Source organism: Mustela putorius, unplaced genomic scaffold (genome assembly GCF_011764305.1).
Source record: "Mustela putorius furo isolate JIRA1106 unplaced genomic scaffold, ASM1176430v1.1 tig00003898_pilon_pilon_pilon, whole genome shotgun sequence".
Lineage (NCBI taxonomy): Eukaryota > Metazoa > Chordata > Mammalia > Carnivora > Mustelidae > Mustela > Mustela putorius.
The window spans coordinates 18,400,648-18,419,743 of record NW_025422047.1 but is presented as its reverse complement, the minus strand read 5'-3'; the positions used below and the strand labels follow the sequence as shown (position 1 = coordinate 18,419,743).

Here is a 19,096-nt window from a genome sequence, read left to right as displayed (position 1 = left end):
CAGGCACTATGCTAGGATGCCCTGGAGATATGAAGTGAGTCACCCAGGCTTCCTGCTGCTGGAGAATCTCAATTCCCAGGCTCTGACATCATGACATGTGTAAGAACAACTGTTGAGATCTCGGGGCAAAAACTTCCAAACTGCATTTCCCCAATATTAGTATTGCATGAGACATTAATAGAAAGCTCCTGCTAGGGACGCCTGGGTGGCTCAGTTGGTTAAGCAGCTGCCTTCGGCTCAGGTCATGATCCCAGCGTCCTGGGATTGAGTCCCACATTGGGCTCCTTGCTCAGCAGGGAGCCTGCTTCTCCCTCTGCCTCTGCCTGCCATTCTGTGTGCCTGTGCTCGCTCTCTCCGATAAATAAATAAAATCTTAAAAAAAAAAAAAAAAAAAAGCTCCTGCTAAACACAGTTCTAGGGCTAAATAATATTTGGGAAACATAATTATATGTGCTAACACATATTGTGAATTTTGAAGAAGAAGCTATTATATATAGTGGGTTTTGCCAAAGGAAACCATCTTTTCCAGGAACCCATTGGAGACAGTATCATTCCTCTGACACCAGCAGAGGAAATGCTTGTTTGGAAGTAGCTATAGCCCACTCAGTCCTGCCAAATGCCAAGGACCAGACTGAAGTGATTCCAATATACAGCCTGGTTAGGTGGAAAACGGACATCTCTTGGTGATTTCCCTTAGCTCTGTCTTTTGAATAACAAATAAGTTCAGTCTGCATCTATTGCTCAATTACTTACATTTCCATAAGTATATTGTGTAATTTACCATCTAGAGCTCTAATGACTTCCCAGTCTATAGTCCTAGCCCAGACCTCCCTTCCCCCTAACCCAAGAGCTCTAGGGCCCATATATTGTGCTGTCTGCTGGACAACCACCTATTGAAGATCTTTAACAGAATGTCCAACAAGCACTTCAAATGCAATTTGTCCCACATAGAAGTGATTACTGTCCTCATAAAATTCTTTTCTCCATCTGCATTCCCTGATGGCCTCATTACCACCTTCAATCAGAAACCTGGGACTCGTTCAGAATTCTACCCTCTCAGCCAAGTTGTCATTAAGTCCTCCTGATTCTGTCTTCTAAGGAGCTCTTGAATTTGATCCCATATTCCACCCCCAACTGTCATTGTCTAATTTGAGGTCCTCACTATGCTGGTTTTCTTAGGTCAGATTTTCTGGGAAACAGACTCTGGGTTTCTGAGACTTGCATGTAGCCAGAGTATCCGAGGGAGCTATGGACAATAGTCCCTTTTGAGGGAGTAGAGGATGAAAGACCAGGCTGAAGAAGTGGAACTTTTATAGTGGCCATAATAAGCTCAACTAATTCTGTGGGGTGCTATAGAACTGGGTGATCCCTCAGAATTGTCCCAACATGATGCAAGGGGTTGGGGAGGGGTGCATTCCCCTACTCCCCTCACCCCCCACTGGATATAGGCAGCCTCCCACCCCACCTCCAGGGCAATTCCCAGAATGGCCCTCAGCTGAGGGCCACCAGCCACCAACTCTTGCAGCAAGTGGAGGAATGAGTGCCTCACTCCTGAGGGAATTGGGATGGTAACAGCATCCTTGTCCCTAATCTTACTGCTTTCCATTTTATCTCCACACCACCACCAGAGGGGTCTTTCTAGACCCAAATTTAATCACACTCTACCCTTTCTCAAAATCTTTCAGTAATGCTCCTTACCAACAAGATAATTTAGTTGTGATCTTTGTCTACTAACATTTATCAGTCCTTCATGAGCACTGCTCCCCATGCTGGGCATGAGTTTGTCCCATGTCTCTCGTTAGCAAACTCCTACTCACCCTTTCAGGCCCCCTGTAAGCACCCCCTCCTCTATGATACCTTCTTTAATATCCTCATGCAGGAGTAATAATCCTGTATATTCTTTATATAGATACAGTCATTTAATTCTCTGATCATTAGACTGACTTCCTTTAGAGCAAAGCCTATGTCATATTCACTTGTGAAGACAAAGGAATGAATCCATCAGCCATGTACATCAGTATTGTATAAAGCTGGTCTACATGGGCTAATTCAGACTAACTAGAGGTGCCTTTCATCTACTCAGCTGTTCTTTCGGAGACTTAATCTAGTTGCCCATTGAGGACTCTCAGTCCCCACGGGCAGGGATTCTGTTTGGGGAAATTCAGCTGGTTCCATACAGGTAGCTCAATGCTCTGAGGGATTGAGCATTTAATACAATACTTCCCATTATGTTGATGCTGTGTCTCATGTTGAAAAGGGAGATAGCCAGTGACCTACAGGATTTGTTATAAAAGGTACCATATGGTATGACTGGCCTCAAGATCTCTCTTTTACGACTGAGCGCTCCCTTCGTTTCCATTCTGAAATTCTTGCCCTCATAGTTCCCTGTGATTGGAATTGGACCAGTGATACTTTGGTTGGGGTAAATGCATGCTAGGGCCTAGGCAAAGGGATTCATCTGTAGAAGAGAATTTCTGTGTCTATTTTTATTTTTCTCCTTTCCAAAATTTTTATATTTTGTAATGTACATCATATAGTTGTAGGGTAGCACATATATTTAATTTATAAATAAATAATGTTAGGAAGTGTACACTAAAAACATTTTTTTACTAAGTAGCACATGGTTAAAAAAAAAAATTGGAGACCCCTAGATTGGACTCCAAAGCCTGGAGTCTTCTTCAGCCTTCTTTCATTAGCTTTTCAGCTGATCTGACTACTGAGCCAAGGCCCTAGGGAAACTCTAAAATCCAGGAACAATTAAGAATGAAAGATAGGGGCCTACAGGAGAGCACGGCTAGGTGAGGAGAGCACAGAGACTGCATCTACGCAGAGCCAATGAACCACCGTCTAGTAAGACACTGAAAGCCTGGAATACAAAGAGGCTGGAGGTGGAGCAGAGGATATCCCTCCTACCTGACCCCCATTACATAAGGGACCAAACTCTAGCCCAGTCCTGAACTTGGGGCTTGGAGACCAGAGCATCCAGGGTCAACCTCAAACTCTGGACCCAGGGATATTCCCCCACCCCTAACCTGGGACCGATCCATCTCCCATGCTCAGCCCCAAAGCTGGAATCTGGAACCAAGGCATTCTCTTGAACCCTGGACTAAGGCTTTTCCACACCCCACCCCAGCTTTGAACGCAGGTCAGGGCATTGTCAAATCTTGAACCCAGGACGCAAATATTCCCAGCCTCCATCAGGACAGAGGATTCAAGCATCTTGACCCTGCTGAACCTTTGGTTCCAGGTGACCCCTGCATTCACCATTCCCACTTGCCCCTCTCCAGCTCTGTTTAGGGATTCTGCCCTTCCTCTCCAAAGTTTCACATTGATGAGGACCAAGGGGTAGGGTGGGGCAAGGTGGGGGTAGTCCTGATCCAGAATAGAACATCTGTATCAGTGTTACTACTACAGTAAAGGCTGTTTTATCACTCAGGCCAAGAAAGGAAGAGAAGGAAGGAAGGGAAAGAAGGAAGGAAGGGGGAGGCGGGGAAGGGCGAGAGAGAGGAAGAAGGGAAGGGGGGGGGGAGAAAGAGGGAGAGAGGAAAGAAGGAAGAAAGAGTGGGAGGAAGAGAGAGGGAGGTGGAAGATGGATGGAAGGAAGAGTAACAGTCTCTACCTCAACCAAGAAGATGCCCCATCTGCCTCTCACTGGGACTGGAGCTCACGTCAGAGTATAGCCGGCCAGAAATGAAGATAGTACTGGCTGCTCCACAGTGCCTGTGTAGGATGATGAAAGGCAGCAATCTGATTGGAGTCAGGACACAGGCGCTTTGTCTTAAGTTGCATTAGCATAACCAGAGCATCATTTTTACTTAGATTATATGGTTATTTCAGGATGGCCATAGAGATTGATTGATGGGGGAATTGGGAGTGGTCTCTGGTCTCCAAGCCCCAAGTGTACACTCCCTAACATTGGAGACTGTTTGATGTACCGGTATGACAGCATGCTATCTACAGTTTCCTTACATACGGAGTTGCCTGCGAAACAAAAAAGATCAGAAGGAGAACAAATGCGATTCCTTTTTATATTGTTTTCAGACTCTTAGGCTCTTAGTATTCTACCAGGAGCAGACTATAAACCCTTTGAAGCATACAGCCACTTCTGGCTAATTAGATTTTGCATGTAGGGGCGCCTGGGTGGCTCAAGTGGGTTAAGCCGCTGCCTTCGGCTCGGGTCATGATCTCAGGGTCCTGGGATCGAGTCCCGCATTGGGCTCTCTGCTCAGCGGGGAGCCTGCTTCCCTCTCTCTCTCTCTCTGCCTGCCTCTCCATCTACTTGTGATCTCTCTCTATCAAATAAATAAATAAAATCTTTAAAAAAAAAAGATTTTGCATGTGTAAAGCATTTCAGTTAACATAAATTTTGCGTGCACTATTTCATACATCCTTACCACAACCCAGCAAGGAAGGGTTGTTTTTTAAATTTTTTATTTGTTTTTATTTTTTTTGTCAGAGACAGAGAGAGCATAGCAGGGGGAGTGGCAGGCAGAGGGAGAAGCAGGCTTCCTGCTGAACAAGGACCCTGATGCTAGGACCATGACCTGAGCTGAAAGCAGAAACTTAACCAACTAAGCCACCCAGGTGGCCCATTATTCTTATAACCATTTTGCAGAAGGTGATATAAAAATTCAAGCAGCAAGTTTGTTTTGCCAGAACTCTATCTTCTGCAGACGAAGTATCTGAGGCCAAGGTGGAGTTCATTGGTTTATCACTCATGACGGACAAACAGCAGATGCTTACAAAGCCAGGACCCACACCCAAGACTCACAGAACCCCCTCTCCTCCGGACTCTCCATCTTTATATCACGCTTGCCTCTCATCCCACCATGGTGCTAATATTAGAGCTCAGCAACCACAAAGTGGTCCGTGAGTAATGGCAAACAAATGTTACTGGCTCTGCCTTTCTACTCTTGAATCTCCTGGGCAATTTGTTCTAACATCCACTGTGATTTTTTTTACAGCATGCAAAAGGAAAGAACAAGAACATGGGAAGGATAGAGGCAACACACCCAAAAAGCCCAGGTTGGTCTTCACAGATGTCCAGCGTCGAACTCTACATGCAATATTCAAGGAAAATAAGCGCCCATCCAAAGAATTGCAAATCACTATTTCCCAGCAGCTGGGGTTGGAGCTGAGCACCGTCAGCAATTTCTTCATGAACGCAAGGAGGAGGAGTCTGGACAAGTGGCAGGACGAGGGCAGCTCCAATTCAGGCAACTCATCTTCTTCATCAAGCACTTGTACCAAAGCATGAAGGAATAACCACAAACTAAACCTCGGTGGAAAAGCTTTAAATAAAAAAAATTTTTAAAAGACCAGGACCTCAAGATAGCAGGTTTATACTTAGAAATATTTGAAGAAAAAAAAAGTGTTATTTATAGTCCAAAGAAACCAAAGACTTAGCTCACCTGCATTCTGACTTTGTTCGGAGACACACACTTCAGCGGGGCAACGACTTGGCAAGAAAAACCATGAGCAGGAAAGCACCACTGGATCTCACATCTTCAATCCATGATCATTCTCGCTGTGCTTGGCTGTTTCGTGGTTTGGAGCATAGTGATTTTGAGCCATTGAGTGGACCTCTCTTAAGACCAGACTTTCTCATCTGTTCCACCATGCCTCGAAGGTGTATGGTGTCTCAGTACTGTGTGTGGGTACGTGAGTGCATACGTACACACACACACACACACACACACATACACACATGCACACACCACCAGTGGTTAGGGACTTAGGCAGGGCTGGTCTTCAGGAAGGGTTGTGCTATAGGGGTGCAACCAACATAGTGTGGGGTTGTCTGAGTTAATTGGATAGGAGTGTGATTTCGCTCATCTAGCCTAGCGTTTGAACCTGCCAGGCCCACAACCTAAATGCAGATTCAAACCCAGCAAAGAAAATTTGAATGACACCTAAACCAGTGCATTCTCTTTGTTTGTTAAGGAATGTTCAGATATTTTTTAAGAAATGAAACAAGAGTCCATCCATTAAAAAAAAAAATCACCTAGGTACCAAAGAACACACTTAATATTATAGTGCAGGTATTTTATTGCAATGATTTTAATAACCAAAGCTATTTTTACACAAGATACTATGTAAAGTTATACGTATGAACTGATCTAGCTGTAATACACATGCCACATAGGATCATGACTATTATTTATGACTCTTGACGCATTTGAAATATTAGTTTTCAGAACTGGCAAGAAAGAATGTAGCTTCAGGGAAGCAATTAATATCATAAGAGAGAGGTCAGTGTAGTGGACAGGTACAGCCAGATGGCACACTCCCTTGCGGGATCCGTAAATGACACTTAAGTAGACACGTAGACATGATGCCATAATCTGTTTATAGCTGAGAAAACCTGGGGATTCTTCCATAGTAGGACCCCATTTGTAAATTAGAAAACTAAGTTTAGCAGAGCAAGTAATTAAATTAGAAAATTTGTTCTAAGTAATGCTTTTTTAGTAAGAGACCACTGAATAAAGGATATCACATTTAGATTAATTTGACTTAAAGTTGCTTTTTGCATTTGACACCAAATACCTTTTTAAAATACTCTGCAAACACACAAAGTGAGCAGACCAACATTATTATTAAAACGAACTATCCAGTATTTGTAGCCAAATTGATTTCATTGCCAATCACAGATAACGTGTGACTTGGACATCACTAGAAATAGCAGATCCAACTGAGAAATGGTGGAACAGCATAGAAAACACCAGAGTTCTAGTGGAAGATTTTAGGTTGTCTAGGCACAAAGCTATTTATTTCACTAAGCATAGCCTCCAAAGTGTACTACATTCTTTCTTGCTACTGCATTAAGCTGGAAATTTTATGACATGGAGTTCACTCTCTAACAGAGACAGATAGAACCCTAGACCTGAGCTTCTAAATACAAAATTTTCAATTTCTATTATTCCAAATCACTTAACCGCAGCTGGAGAAATCAAGGGGGAAGAAAAAAAGCTGACACAGTTGTAGTAGTAGTACCCAAGTGAATCACTTGCTTCCCAGAAAAATTCTCTCTGAATGCCAATAAATTATAACTTTTCATAGCAGAGGATCCCTTTGTACTATTAGGTAAAGAATTGGGTGCTCTTGGTTAATTACCACACCTAATTAGAAATATAAAATGAAATGTAATCTCCACAACAAGTTGTTGATTGAGAGTCATTAAAATGTTAAAAAGAATTTGAACCATCTTGACACAAAAACCTAACCCCCTAAGGTCAAATCTGAGCATCTTGTCTAGGTCTAGAAGAGACAGACACCTGGAAAGATAAAGCTATACCTACAAGCCATCTGGCTGTCCTTCATATCTGCTATAGAATGAGAAAAGCAAGCCAACACATGCTTCTCTTTTAATGAAACAGCGCATTTGCCTTGACACATTTTGTCTTAGTATTTGTTTTAATCTCACACCAAATTCCAGCTTAAAATTTTCCCTTCCAAACATGGCACAATTACACTTCAGCTATTAAAAGAGACCATTTCAATGGCCTTCCCTAGAGATTTGCTTAACATATAATCTTGTCAATGACATAAACCAAAAGGAGAAAAATGATTAACTTTTTGCCTCACTCCGGAATGGAGGGGGCCAGGAGTACAGCTATATATTTATAATTTAGGAGGGAGGAAAGCCTTATTTATTTAAAACACGAGAATTTTAAATTCAGGGAAACTCAAGCTGTGTCTACACACAATCTTACCAAATTCAGCACCCCAGAAAAAACAAAAGTTGAATTATAACACCATGTTTTTTTGTTTTGTTTTTGCTATATTGCCCCTTCTGATTAATCTAATTGCATTTTACATTTCTGACCAATTATTTTGGTACTGTGTAGACACAGCCTCAAAGAATATTGCTACATTTATAATATTCCCATCATTATGGTTTTTTGAAAAATAATCCAGTGATCCTATTTGCTAACACCAAAGATAATTTTCATACCAGCATTGAATTTGCACCCATTACACAATTTCAGGGCCTAGAGATATATTTTCTCATAAGCAGATGCACAAATCAGAGCCTGAAAAGCAATTTTTTTACTAGACTGTTCAAGCATACTCACAAACTTTGCTTTTCAAAATCATAATAGACAAACTCCGCTTCTCATGAACAATACACTCGTTACGTCGTACATAACCGATGATTGCTTCTAACTTGGCATGTAGCATTGATTTACGGCTCAGGTTTCGTAACCTACCACATTCAGTGGAGCAGATCACGTGCCATTTGCTCACCCATTATTTCTCAGTCCTTTCGCAAAATTCACCCAAAAAGGTACCTCAGTCTTTCATTTGTATGTTTGTTGATTCCAGTGCTACACTCACATGTTTTGGGGGTTTTTTGGTAGAGGAAGTTAGACTATTTTTGACCATCCATCATTCAGGTCCTCTCATGACCAGAAGCATGAGAGAGAGAGAGAGTGGGAGATGTGAAGTCTGGACACTCCCAAGAGCCCAGATTTCAGTAAGTCTTCAGGTAAATGAGGTCTGGATGTCAGGAACTAATGGAAGCAGCTGGCATAGATCCCCAAACACAGAGAGCATGTGGAGGAATTCAGACATTCCAACTGAACATGTCACTCACTCTGCCCCCGAAAAAAGCATAATTACTTTTCCAGGACAAAAATGAAAGTACTGCGCTACTTTTGGACTCCTGCCACTCCCATTGCTACCCCAGGTGAATGATCCGTCTTTGCAGGTTAAATGCAAACTTCGCTATACCAAAGAGTCCTAGGACATTTTCACATGAACTCTAAAGGCATTTTCCCTAAGAAAGGTCCTCCCTTCTTTGTACATAAAGGATGAAAACTATGCATTTAGCAAACAAAGAGAAAGCACTTCTCCCTTTCCTATCTAGTTGTTTAGGGTGCATTCAAACACCAGAGGCCATTTTGAGATGCGATTGGCCTTCTGGATTATTCTTGTGGTGTGGTTAGCTTTACAGTACATTTGGTAACTATTTCCTAAATAGTAAGGACAAAAAAGCAGAAGGTAAGAAATAGCTACTTCCACGTGTTAAAAAAAAAGGAAAAAAAAAGGAAAAAAAGGAAAAAAAAAGAAAAAAAATGTAAAAATCTACTATTTATAGTGTGAACCAAAGACGCTACCTCACTCGATTTCCATTGGTGATTTTAATCACATTGATGATACCAAAGAATACCAAAGATATGTTCATGCACGGCCTTGGTCTGCAGAGGGAACTCCACCTTTTCCCCCTCCCCACCTCCCCTCCCTTTCTCAGTCTTCACTCAGTGTGTAAACTTGTCTTCATTCTTAATAATAATGATACGAAATGATAACAACAATATTAGGAAATACTACTCTTACTACTGCTAGTTCTACTTGTAAATCTCTAGGCAAACATGTTGCAAACTTTGTAAACTCCTAGGACGAGTGCCTTGCTTGAACCAAAGTGTTAAACCGCTGTTGACCTCTCACCTTATACTCTTGGAATACCTCAGCCTCTTAGAAAGGCCACTAATGAAAAAAAAAAAAAAGGAATAATTATTCACCGTGGTGCTTTTTCCGTGCAACCATGCAATGAAACTTTCTTTGATACCAAAGGATGACTTTACCCCCCCCCAATTTCTTGCTGATAAACCAAAGCTCCTCCTCCTCGTTCCCTCTCGAGGTTCCCCAACTTCACCGAGTCCCTTCACCAGGCAGGCCGTGCATCACTTTTACCAATTCCTCCAAATACCTCATAGTAATAAAGTTTTAGGGTTATGTTGTATAGAGAGTCTATGTGATAAGGCAGAACTTACTAGTTTGATAATTGTTAAGGTTACTTTTAAAAAAACTTTATAATTCTTATTTATTTTGTAGTTTGTATGTTTGGGATGTCCCCCGCCCCCCCCTTCGGTTTGGGGTTTATTTTCTTGGCAGAACTGCTCTGTTGCTCAAGGAAGACTTAATTTCCATAAATGTTCCCCCAGGTGGGTTAAGGGTTGTGTAAAAATGCAAGAATGGAATAAGAAATGATTCTCATTTTGATGGTTACTTATGAAGTTTTTGTGTTTCGTAGTAAATTTGTTTCCACAGGGTAAAAAATATATATATATATAATCTCCTTTTTGTGAAACTGGTTCCTATTTTTCTCTATAATGTGCTGTGATTTTTTTAATTTAATTACATTTTATATGAGCTTATTTAATCACTGCTTTAATTTATGACTGTGTAGTTTTTATGGTGTATATAGTAGAATTGAAATGGCCAAAGCTTTACGTTACAATCTTTTTGTTCTTGATGCTAAGATAAGCTGAAGGCAAGAGCTTCTCTTAACTGCAGGGTGTATCTTTAGCTTTTTCTTAGCACGCACTTCAGTGTGTGTTGTGAACACTGCCAGGATCCCCCCTTACAAAACTTGTACATGCCAAAATGAGTGTTTCAAGGTAGACCTTTTTGTCCCTTAGAAAGGAGAAAGGCATTTATTTGTGTTCTTTTAATTTATTAATTTTTTTAAGAAAAGATTATTTTGCAGGTTAGACCTGAAATTCCAAAGAATTTAAGAGTTGTTTCATGTTTCAAAGCACCGGCATTTGTGAGATACTTTGCTACTTTTTTTTTTTTTCTTTAATCATTCACACGGGTATGAGAAGTAAAGGGTGTGAAAAAAAAACTCAAAAGAGGCAAGCTAACTTGAATTTGGAAATCCTCTGAAGTTTCACCAGGTTTCTGAACTGCTTCAAGGCAGGTCAGAGGGGCAGTTCCTCCTGCAGAGCCAAGGAAAGTATAATGGCTTCGTGCCCTAAGAGAAAGTCAAGGCTGAGAGGCAGCTGGCCCATCTCCCCGCCTGGCTGGCAACCCATAGAAGAAGCAACATTTGATTGCTGGGCCCCAGTTATCAAGGAAAATGCTTCACAGTTACATGTTCCTCTCCACATATGTTTCTTGTAATGTGCTACCTAAAATTTCCCCCAACACCGCCTCCCCCCACCCCCGCCCCAACCAAAAGGGCAAGAGTCCCAAGTGAATGTCCCCTAGCCCTGTTAGAGTTGGTCTCTTATCACTCTTCGTCTTCCCACTACTTCTCTTGTCCACACCAGAGATGGGCCCTACCCCAGGCTCCCAGAATCGAGCCTGTTCAGATACTCGGTCCTGCTTTAGGTCAGCACACAGACATAATTCTCAGCCAGCTAGGGGCATCCTCAGAAATGCCGGTGACCACTGCTTTGTTTTACATTGCTGAAATAAGTTGCTTCAACTCCATGGCATAAATCCACAGATGTAAATACTTTTCCTCTCAATACAAGGATTTTATCTTATTTTCTTTTGCAGGGGTCTTAGGGGTGGGGAAAGAAAGGGAGGGCTTAGACTTTGGGTCAAATGTTCCATTTTCTTAGAAACATTTTTATACTTGTTACGTATGTTAGTAGGGCAATAAATCTGCTCTGAGCTGCAGGATGATTGGCGAGCATTGACTAGTTATTGTTTTTAATACAAATGCTGAGCAGCGAGTTACGGAAAGCCCAGGAAAATGGTTGAGGAAGTAGACTTTTACCATCAGCAATGAAACGCTGAACAGAGTTGGATTCACAAGGTCATATTTTCTGTTTCTGTGTTAGTTTTGGTTTTTGGTTTTTTTTTTGTGGTATGTTCTGCATTTATTACATAATCATTGTGGGCTCATTTTAGATTTGCCATCTGAACCAAGTGACAAGTATTTTTTAACAAAATAAACTTTCAAACATTGTCTTCCACTTGCTTGGGTAGTTGTCTTCATATCTTCCTGTGTTTCTTGTCCCTTCAGAACGTAGCCCATCTGTCACTCACTTAGACCTGTCCCTTCCTCCCCTTCTATTTTTAGTACATTTTTGACCTTAGCTATCCTTTGAGTGTGACTCAGTTTCCCTGTTCAAGTTAGCTTGATGGTTTATTATGTAAGGAGGGTGCCTAAGACAATCATCAGGTAAAAAAAAAAAAATTAAAAATTAAATTTTAAAAAGATCAGTAGAGTAGAAAATCTTCCAAGAGCAGAGGGAGTTCTTCCTTAGCAATGAAAAAAAAAAAAAAAAAAAAAGGTAAATACATAATTAAATAATTAATTTTAAAACCTAACCATGAGGGGCTTAGAAGATTTTTGATAAAAGACAAATGTTGCTGTCATTTTCTTTGTCAATTAGAAAGCAGTGGTAGTTTCTACGTTGCATCTACATTTCAGACTAAATGATTATTGTACCCAGTTATGGTTGTTTGCTAATATTTTGTCTCTCTCTCTCTCTCCTTCTCTCTGTCCAATGCTTCTTCTGTATTTTTGTGTGTAGCAACAAAAAAGTGTAATGCATTAGGCATTATTCTGGTTTATGAGTATCTCCTGTACTGCATTAAGGTTTCTTTCATTTTTTTTTTAAGCTTCGCTACTGTTCTCACTTTATGCCGTGCAATATCATCTGCTGTGTTTGCTAAGCAAAAAAGAAAAAAAGAAAAAAAAGCAAGTGATGACGCCATCATGCTTTTCAGTGTTAAAATGTTTCAGCATTTATGTAGTCACCAAAATGTAGTAAAATAAAATGTTGGATTTTCCAGCACTTTAAATTTAGACAATTCTTGCCTTCTTTTGTTTTTATTCTCCGCAATTATCAGCAAGTAGCTGATGGATTTTCTCTGGAGGAAGGATGAAGCTGAGAGTGGGGCGTGTTTGAGAACTCAAGCCAGTGTCCTGGTTTAAAGGATTCATCACAAGAGAAAAAAGAAAATGATGTTCCTCAGTGGAACAGGAAGCTGCTTATTTATTTATTTATTTATTTATTTATTTATTTATTTTAATATTTCATTTCTAAGTAATCTCTACACCCACTGTGGAGCCCAAACTTATAACGCCGAGATCAAGAGTCCCATGCCCCACTGACTAAAGCCGGCCAGGTGCCGCAGGAGGCTGTTTTTAAGTGGAAGTGGGACATTCTATTTGTAGATGTTAGCCATTTATATTAACCTGATTGACTTTCAGAAGAAATAAAAATTGTTATTAGAGAGAATGGCCTTTAAAAGTCCTCACCAGTAAAATACTGTGTGTGTGTGTGTGTGTGTGTGTGTGTGTGTCGCTCAGGAGCTAGGGGAAGACTGAGAAATTAGGATCTTTTTTCTTTAATAGAGTGTAGTGATTGATCAAGAGGACCGGTTCAGGGAAAAAGGAAACTAGTTCTGGAATTCCTGCTGTGCTGATCACTAGATCTGTGACCTTGGGCACATTCTTTAAGGATTTAACTTTCCTAAATTTCAGTTTCCTCATCTAACAAATGGAGATAAGTATCTATATTACAGGGTTGCTGTGAGGATAGGAAATTAAAAGTAAATAAAGCTTAGTATAGTGTCTGACATATGTCAAATCCTTGATATATCTAAGTTATTTTTATTATTGCTAAATATCTTAAAATGCAGATTTTTTTCTAGTTAAATAAACTGAACTTCTAAGTTAGGTTTTCCGGTTTTTTCAGTATAAGAGTAGGACTGTTTTCTTGGCATATTTTAGCAATTACTTTATGTTCTCTAAAATTAGGGGCTATGCAACAAAGATGTAGAATAAAATGTGAAATGGGCTTTGCCAAGTGGTCCAGTGGGTTGACCCTGAAAAGATATCCAGTTTAACACCTAAGTACCAGGACACCAGAAAGGAAAGAAAAACAACTACTGTTTAGAGTGCACCGGTCTAGAAGAAATTTTTGAATGGCAAATGGGCGCTGACCCTGACAAAGAGGAAGAGACTCCTTAAGAGGCATCCCAAACAGTATCTCCTGAAATTCAACTATTAAGAGTCTTTGGCAGAGTGGAGCTAGTTTGGGTAGATTTGGAAAGCTTCACAGGGAGGACCTAGAGGGACTAGGAGCACCTGTGGAAGATCTTGTAAATGAAGCCCAGGGGAAGGGAAGCCAGAAGGAAATTGGAAGTCTTCCAGATGGGGTCAGTGTTTTTCTTCTATTTCATTAAAATGCTGAAAATAGTGTACATACTGAGTGCAGGTGGCAAATAAATATCTATAAAATATAATCAGTTTCAGTTATTTCCAAAGTTTTCTGTATTTCCACCCTACTAGGCAGGGCCCTTACTTTCAGGGACTCCATTCATGGAAACATGATGCATTCTGTATGTTCATGAACATGAAGGAGGTGATGGGAAAGGATTCATCTTATTCTCCTTTCGGGTGTTTAAAACTTTACTCCCACCACCAACCCCCTAATATATTACCACTAGAAGTCTCCACACCGAGGTCATTGACTTCCCCCTCCTTGAATTTTAGTTAAGCTGCCATGGTCGGGACCACATAGTGTTTATGACATCAGCCAATTCCTTAGAAAACATTAAGCAGGAGTATTTTTGTCTTTGGCTTCTTCTTTAAGATTTTTCATTTTGCTGGGAAGACGGTTAGATCTCAAAAGCCAAATCTCCAAAACAACATGGATTTCAATCATAGGATATGGCATCTTTTCTTAACAAGCAGTCTAAGAAAACAGCTGTTGAAAACTGACACCCAGGGAATGACATCAGTAAGTTGGCCAAATAAGATGTTCCTTGCCCCTATCCCCCATCAACAACTTGGTATCCACCCTAGATCACAACTGCCTTCCTGGGAGCTATGGGATCCAGCACTATATGCCAAGGGACTCAGGAGAAGTCTTGCCAACCCTTACAGGGTAGTAAACATACAGACCTCAGTTCCAGTTGTGGACCCTGCAATGGACCAGGAACTGACTCCAGTGCCTTTTGCCCATGGCCCAGGAGCCCCTGGAGAACATTATCTTAGACAATTGCCCATGAACAAGAAATCTTCTGTGCAAGTCCAGGAGTGCAGCTGGGGTTCCAGAACACCACTGGAGAGAAAAGAAAAGAAAAGAAAAGAAAAAAAAGAAAAGAAAAGAAAAGAAAAATATATATGAATTTGGATGCATCGGAGAGGGTAAGAGGAACAGTTTGACCTCACCTACGTTACCCTTTCTCCATGACAGACCTTAGTGCATGATTTCTCCCACAGTGGAAAGTGAAACCAGGTGAGTGAGCGCCCAGCTTCCTCAGTTGTGTAGGACAGGGCCAAAGAAGCCCATTTCTTTTTCACCCCATCTAGAGTAGTGAATTGTAAGCTCACCACTAGGGGACAGGAAGTGGCTGGCACAGTAACAGGACTCTCAGAGGGCACTAAAGGGCCATATCCTAATAAACATGTCATGGACTCCATCAAGGAGCTCATCCATGATCTACTAGGGAATGCTTCAACCACAGACACCCACCCCCAGCTGGCCACAGGCACCCCCAGCACCCTTCGAGTCTTACTCCTTCACTCTTACACACACCCTATGGCCAGTTCCCTACCTGTGGCCCCAGCAGAGATGAGAGAGAGCTTTGGCAGATGGCTAGGGAGCCCTCACAGAAGGCCTGCACCAGCCCAAATCTCTGATTCAGGGTGAGACCACAAACTTGAGCTCTAGCAACCACCCTTGAGGAAGCAAAAGGGAGGCTATCAGCACTCAGCCTTCTATGCTGATGGATAAAGAGAGAGCACAGAGCCCAAGAATTCTGCCACATGAGGAAGCAAGAAGCATGAAGCAGGTGTATCTACAGAAGATGGAGAAAACCTCAAAATCTCTAGCAGAGCTTAGGGAAGGTTTTTCTCTCCCAGTTATTCAGTAAAGACTGGAGGGGGTACTGCAACTTTAAATCTGAAGGCAACAATATCAGACTTAAAGGGAGAAGAAAATTCAAGGAAACAGGACATCATCAAAGGATCAATAAATCTCCAGTAACCTACTGCAAAGACATGGAGATCTGCAATTTACCCAAGACAGAATTTTAAATAGCTGTTTTTAGGAAGCTGTAAGAAAACATAGAAAAACAATTCAGTGTAATCAGGAAAATAATACATGAACAAAATGAGAAGTTTAACAAAGAAATGGAAACCCTACAAAAAAGAAGAACCACGCAGAAATTCTGAAGCTGAATATAATGAATGAAATGAAAAATGCAGTAGAGATCATCAACAGCAGAACAGATCAGACAGAAGAAAAAAATCTGTGAAAAATGCAATAGAGATCATCAACAGCAGAACAGATCAGACAGAAGAAAAAAATCTGTGTGTTTAGAAGACAGGAACTTTTGAAATCATCCAGGGAAAACAGAGAAAAAAGAATGAGGAAAGCTTGTGTGATCTTTGGGATACCATCAAGAGAAACCATCTGGAAATTATTGGAGTTCCAGAAAGAGAAGAGGGGAAGAAGGGGACAGAAAGCTTATTTAAAGAAAAAATGGCTGAGAACTTCCCAAATCTGGGAAAAGATTTAGATATCTAAGTTCATGAAGTTCATAGATACCCAAACAAATTCAGCTTAAAGAGATCACCAAGACACAATAAAATAAAAACTACCAAAAATCAAAGGCAAAGAGAGAAACTTAAAAGCAGCAAGAGAAAAGAAGTAATGTGGGGCACCTGGGTGGCTCAATGGGTTAAAGCCTCTGCTCAGGTCATGATCCATGATCCCAGGGTGCTGGGATCGAGCCCCGAGTCAGGCTCTCTGCTCAGCAGGGAACCTGTTTCCTTCTCTCTCTCTCTCTGCCTGCCTCTCTGCCTACTTGTGATCTCTGTCTGTCAAATAAATAAATAAAAATCTTTAAAGAAAAAGAAAAGAAGTAATGTACAAGGCAACCCCAGAAGGCTATCAGCCAGAGAGGCAGGATCCAGTGAGATGTTATATTCAAAGTGCTGAAAGAAAAAAAATCTGCTAAGCAAGAATGCTCTGTCCAGCAAAGTTGTCCTTCAGAAATGAGAAATAAAAACTTTCCCAGACAAACAAAAGCTGAGAAAAATCAGCACTAGACCTGTCTTACAAGAAATGCTGAAAGGGGTTCTTCAAGCTGGAATGAAAGGGCACTAGTTAGTAACATGAAAACATACGAGAATATATAACACAATGGTGAAGGTAAGTATATATTCAAATTCAGAATGTGTTAATGCTGTCATACAGCAGTGTGTTAATCACTTAACTCTAATATAAAGGTTAAAGGGCAAATGTATCAAAAATAAGTATAGCTATAATAATTTATTAATGAATACACAATATAAAAAGAAGTAAATTGTGACATCAAAAACATAAATACATAGCAGGTAGGAGGCGGGTCCTACTTTTGGCTTTGCTGTCTCTATGACTCTCAATAAGTCTCTCAACCCAGTGCTTTTCAGACCACTTTGTACACAGATCACCTAGAGTTCTTGTTAAAAATGCATATTTAGAGTCAGTAAGTCTAAGGTGAGACCTGAGATTCCAGGCAATGCTGTGATGCTGGTCCACAGACCACACTTTGTACAGCAAGGATTTAACTTCTCTGAGCCTCAGCTTCCTCTTTTGTAAAATCAGAGATTAAGACTCAGAGGCTCTTCCCATTAGAACACATTCTGATAAATCCCTCAGACAGCACTGAAAAGATTATGCTACACCTCCTCCCCACAATACCCCTGATGCAGGATTCAAACTCAAGACAATACTAAACCTGGAGAACATGGAAGGAAGTTAGACAAATTCTGTTTTTCCTGTGATAGCCACTTTAATCCTTTTCTTAATAGATCAAACATCATAGGCTTTCCAAAATTTGTTCTCAAATTTTGGTACCTTCAGTGCATCCTTGGTCCACCTAGTAATAACCCAGCTGAGCCCAGTCAACCCACTGGCTCAGAAGATATCCTGCCATATGCCCAGAACACTCGAGGCACCCGAAAAGTTGCATTATCAGTACATTATCATTCTTTGGGAAGAGCTAAGACCAACCTGGAGCCATCTGATCATAAGAAAGGATTTTTTGTTTCCTTAACTGCAGTTCTACCTTATATGCCAGGTGCCTTCTCGACAAACATTTGAGTGCCTCCTCAGTTTATGCCTAACTCAAGGATTGCCTCATCCTTTCTCAGTTCCATAGCATGTCATATACAGCTCTGCCCCCCAGAAGGAGGGGCCAGGGAGGCTATTTCTGTATATTAAGTCTCCTTCCATCAGACCAATGCACTGGCTACATGAAAAGATGCTCAACATCATTAGTCATTAAGGAAATGAGAATCAAAACCATAAGGAAATATTCCTTTATACCCACTAGGATGGCTATGATAAAGACCAGAACAAGTATTGGTGAGGACGTAGAGAAACCGGAACCCTCACATGTCACTCGTGGGAATGTGAACAGGTGCAGCCACTTTAGAAACAAGTTGGTAATTCCTCCAAAAGTTAGTCATGGCATTACCATTTGATGCAACAATTCCACTCATAGGTATATCACTGAAAGAAGTGAAACCATGTTCACACAAAAATCTGTACATGAATGTTCATAGCAGCATTAGTCATGAGAGCCAAAAAAATGGAAAAAGCTAAGTGTTCGTTAGATAAACAAAATGAGGTGTATCTACAGAATATTCAACTACAAAAAGGAATGGGGAACTGATACCTGCCACAAATTGTAGGAGCCTCAAAAACACGACACTAAGGGAAGGAAGCCAGACACAAAAGGCCACATACCGTATGATTCTGTAGGGCCAGAAAATGTATCCCTTCTCCTCTTCTAAGTTCTTTGGCTGGTCTCATAATTAAATCAACATAAAACAGACGAACAGGAGAAAAAGAAATTTAATTTTGAATGTAAGGGAGCCCCAAAGGTAGGAGATGCAAAGGCAAGTGAGTTTGCAAAGACACGTACACCAGCCTGAGCAAAGGAATGGGATATGGACCTGGGGCTTCCAAGGGGAGGAAGGTAATTCACAGAGCAGATGTTTGGTAATCAGGTGTTTATCCTGCCATACGGATAGGTCTTTCACATACAAGTTGTCTGTGGTGATAGCTCTCTCTCTCTGGGTCAGGCCCTGGATCTAAATTCTCTTCAGTAGTTAAGGGAGAGGTGAAAGTTTTTCTTGAGATTACAGTGTCTTGATTGACTTCAGCTCAGAATAATCAAATAAACCACATGCCAAAGTGACACATTTTCGAGTGTCTGCTCCCCTTTAATTTCATCTGTATGAAATGTCCAGAATAGGCAAGTCCATAGAAAAAAGAAAAGTAGACATTAGTGTTGCCAGGGTCCGAGGGAAAGGGAAATAGGGAATGACTGCTAATAGGTATGACAT

General features: G+C 41.0%; 1 protein-coding gene across 1 annotated transcript in view; it reads left to right on the top strand.

Annotated features, from left to right (window-relative positions):
- Positions 1 to 12,033, top strand: part of ONECUT1 (one cut homeobox 1) — a 43,882-nt gene extending 31,849 nt beyond the window's left edge. Inside the window, exon 2 of the mRNA XM_004755391.2 lies at positions 4,965 to 12,033. Coding sequence (XP_004755448.1) covers positions 4,965 to 5,257 — 293 coding nt within the window. The 3' untranslated portion in view covers positions 5,258 to 12,033. The remainder of the gene's footprint in view (positions 1 to 4,964) is intronic.
- The last annotated feature ends 7,063 nt before the right edge of the window (positions 12,034 to 19,096 follow it).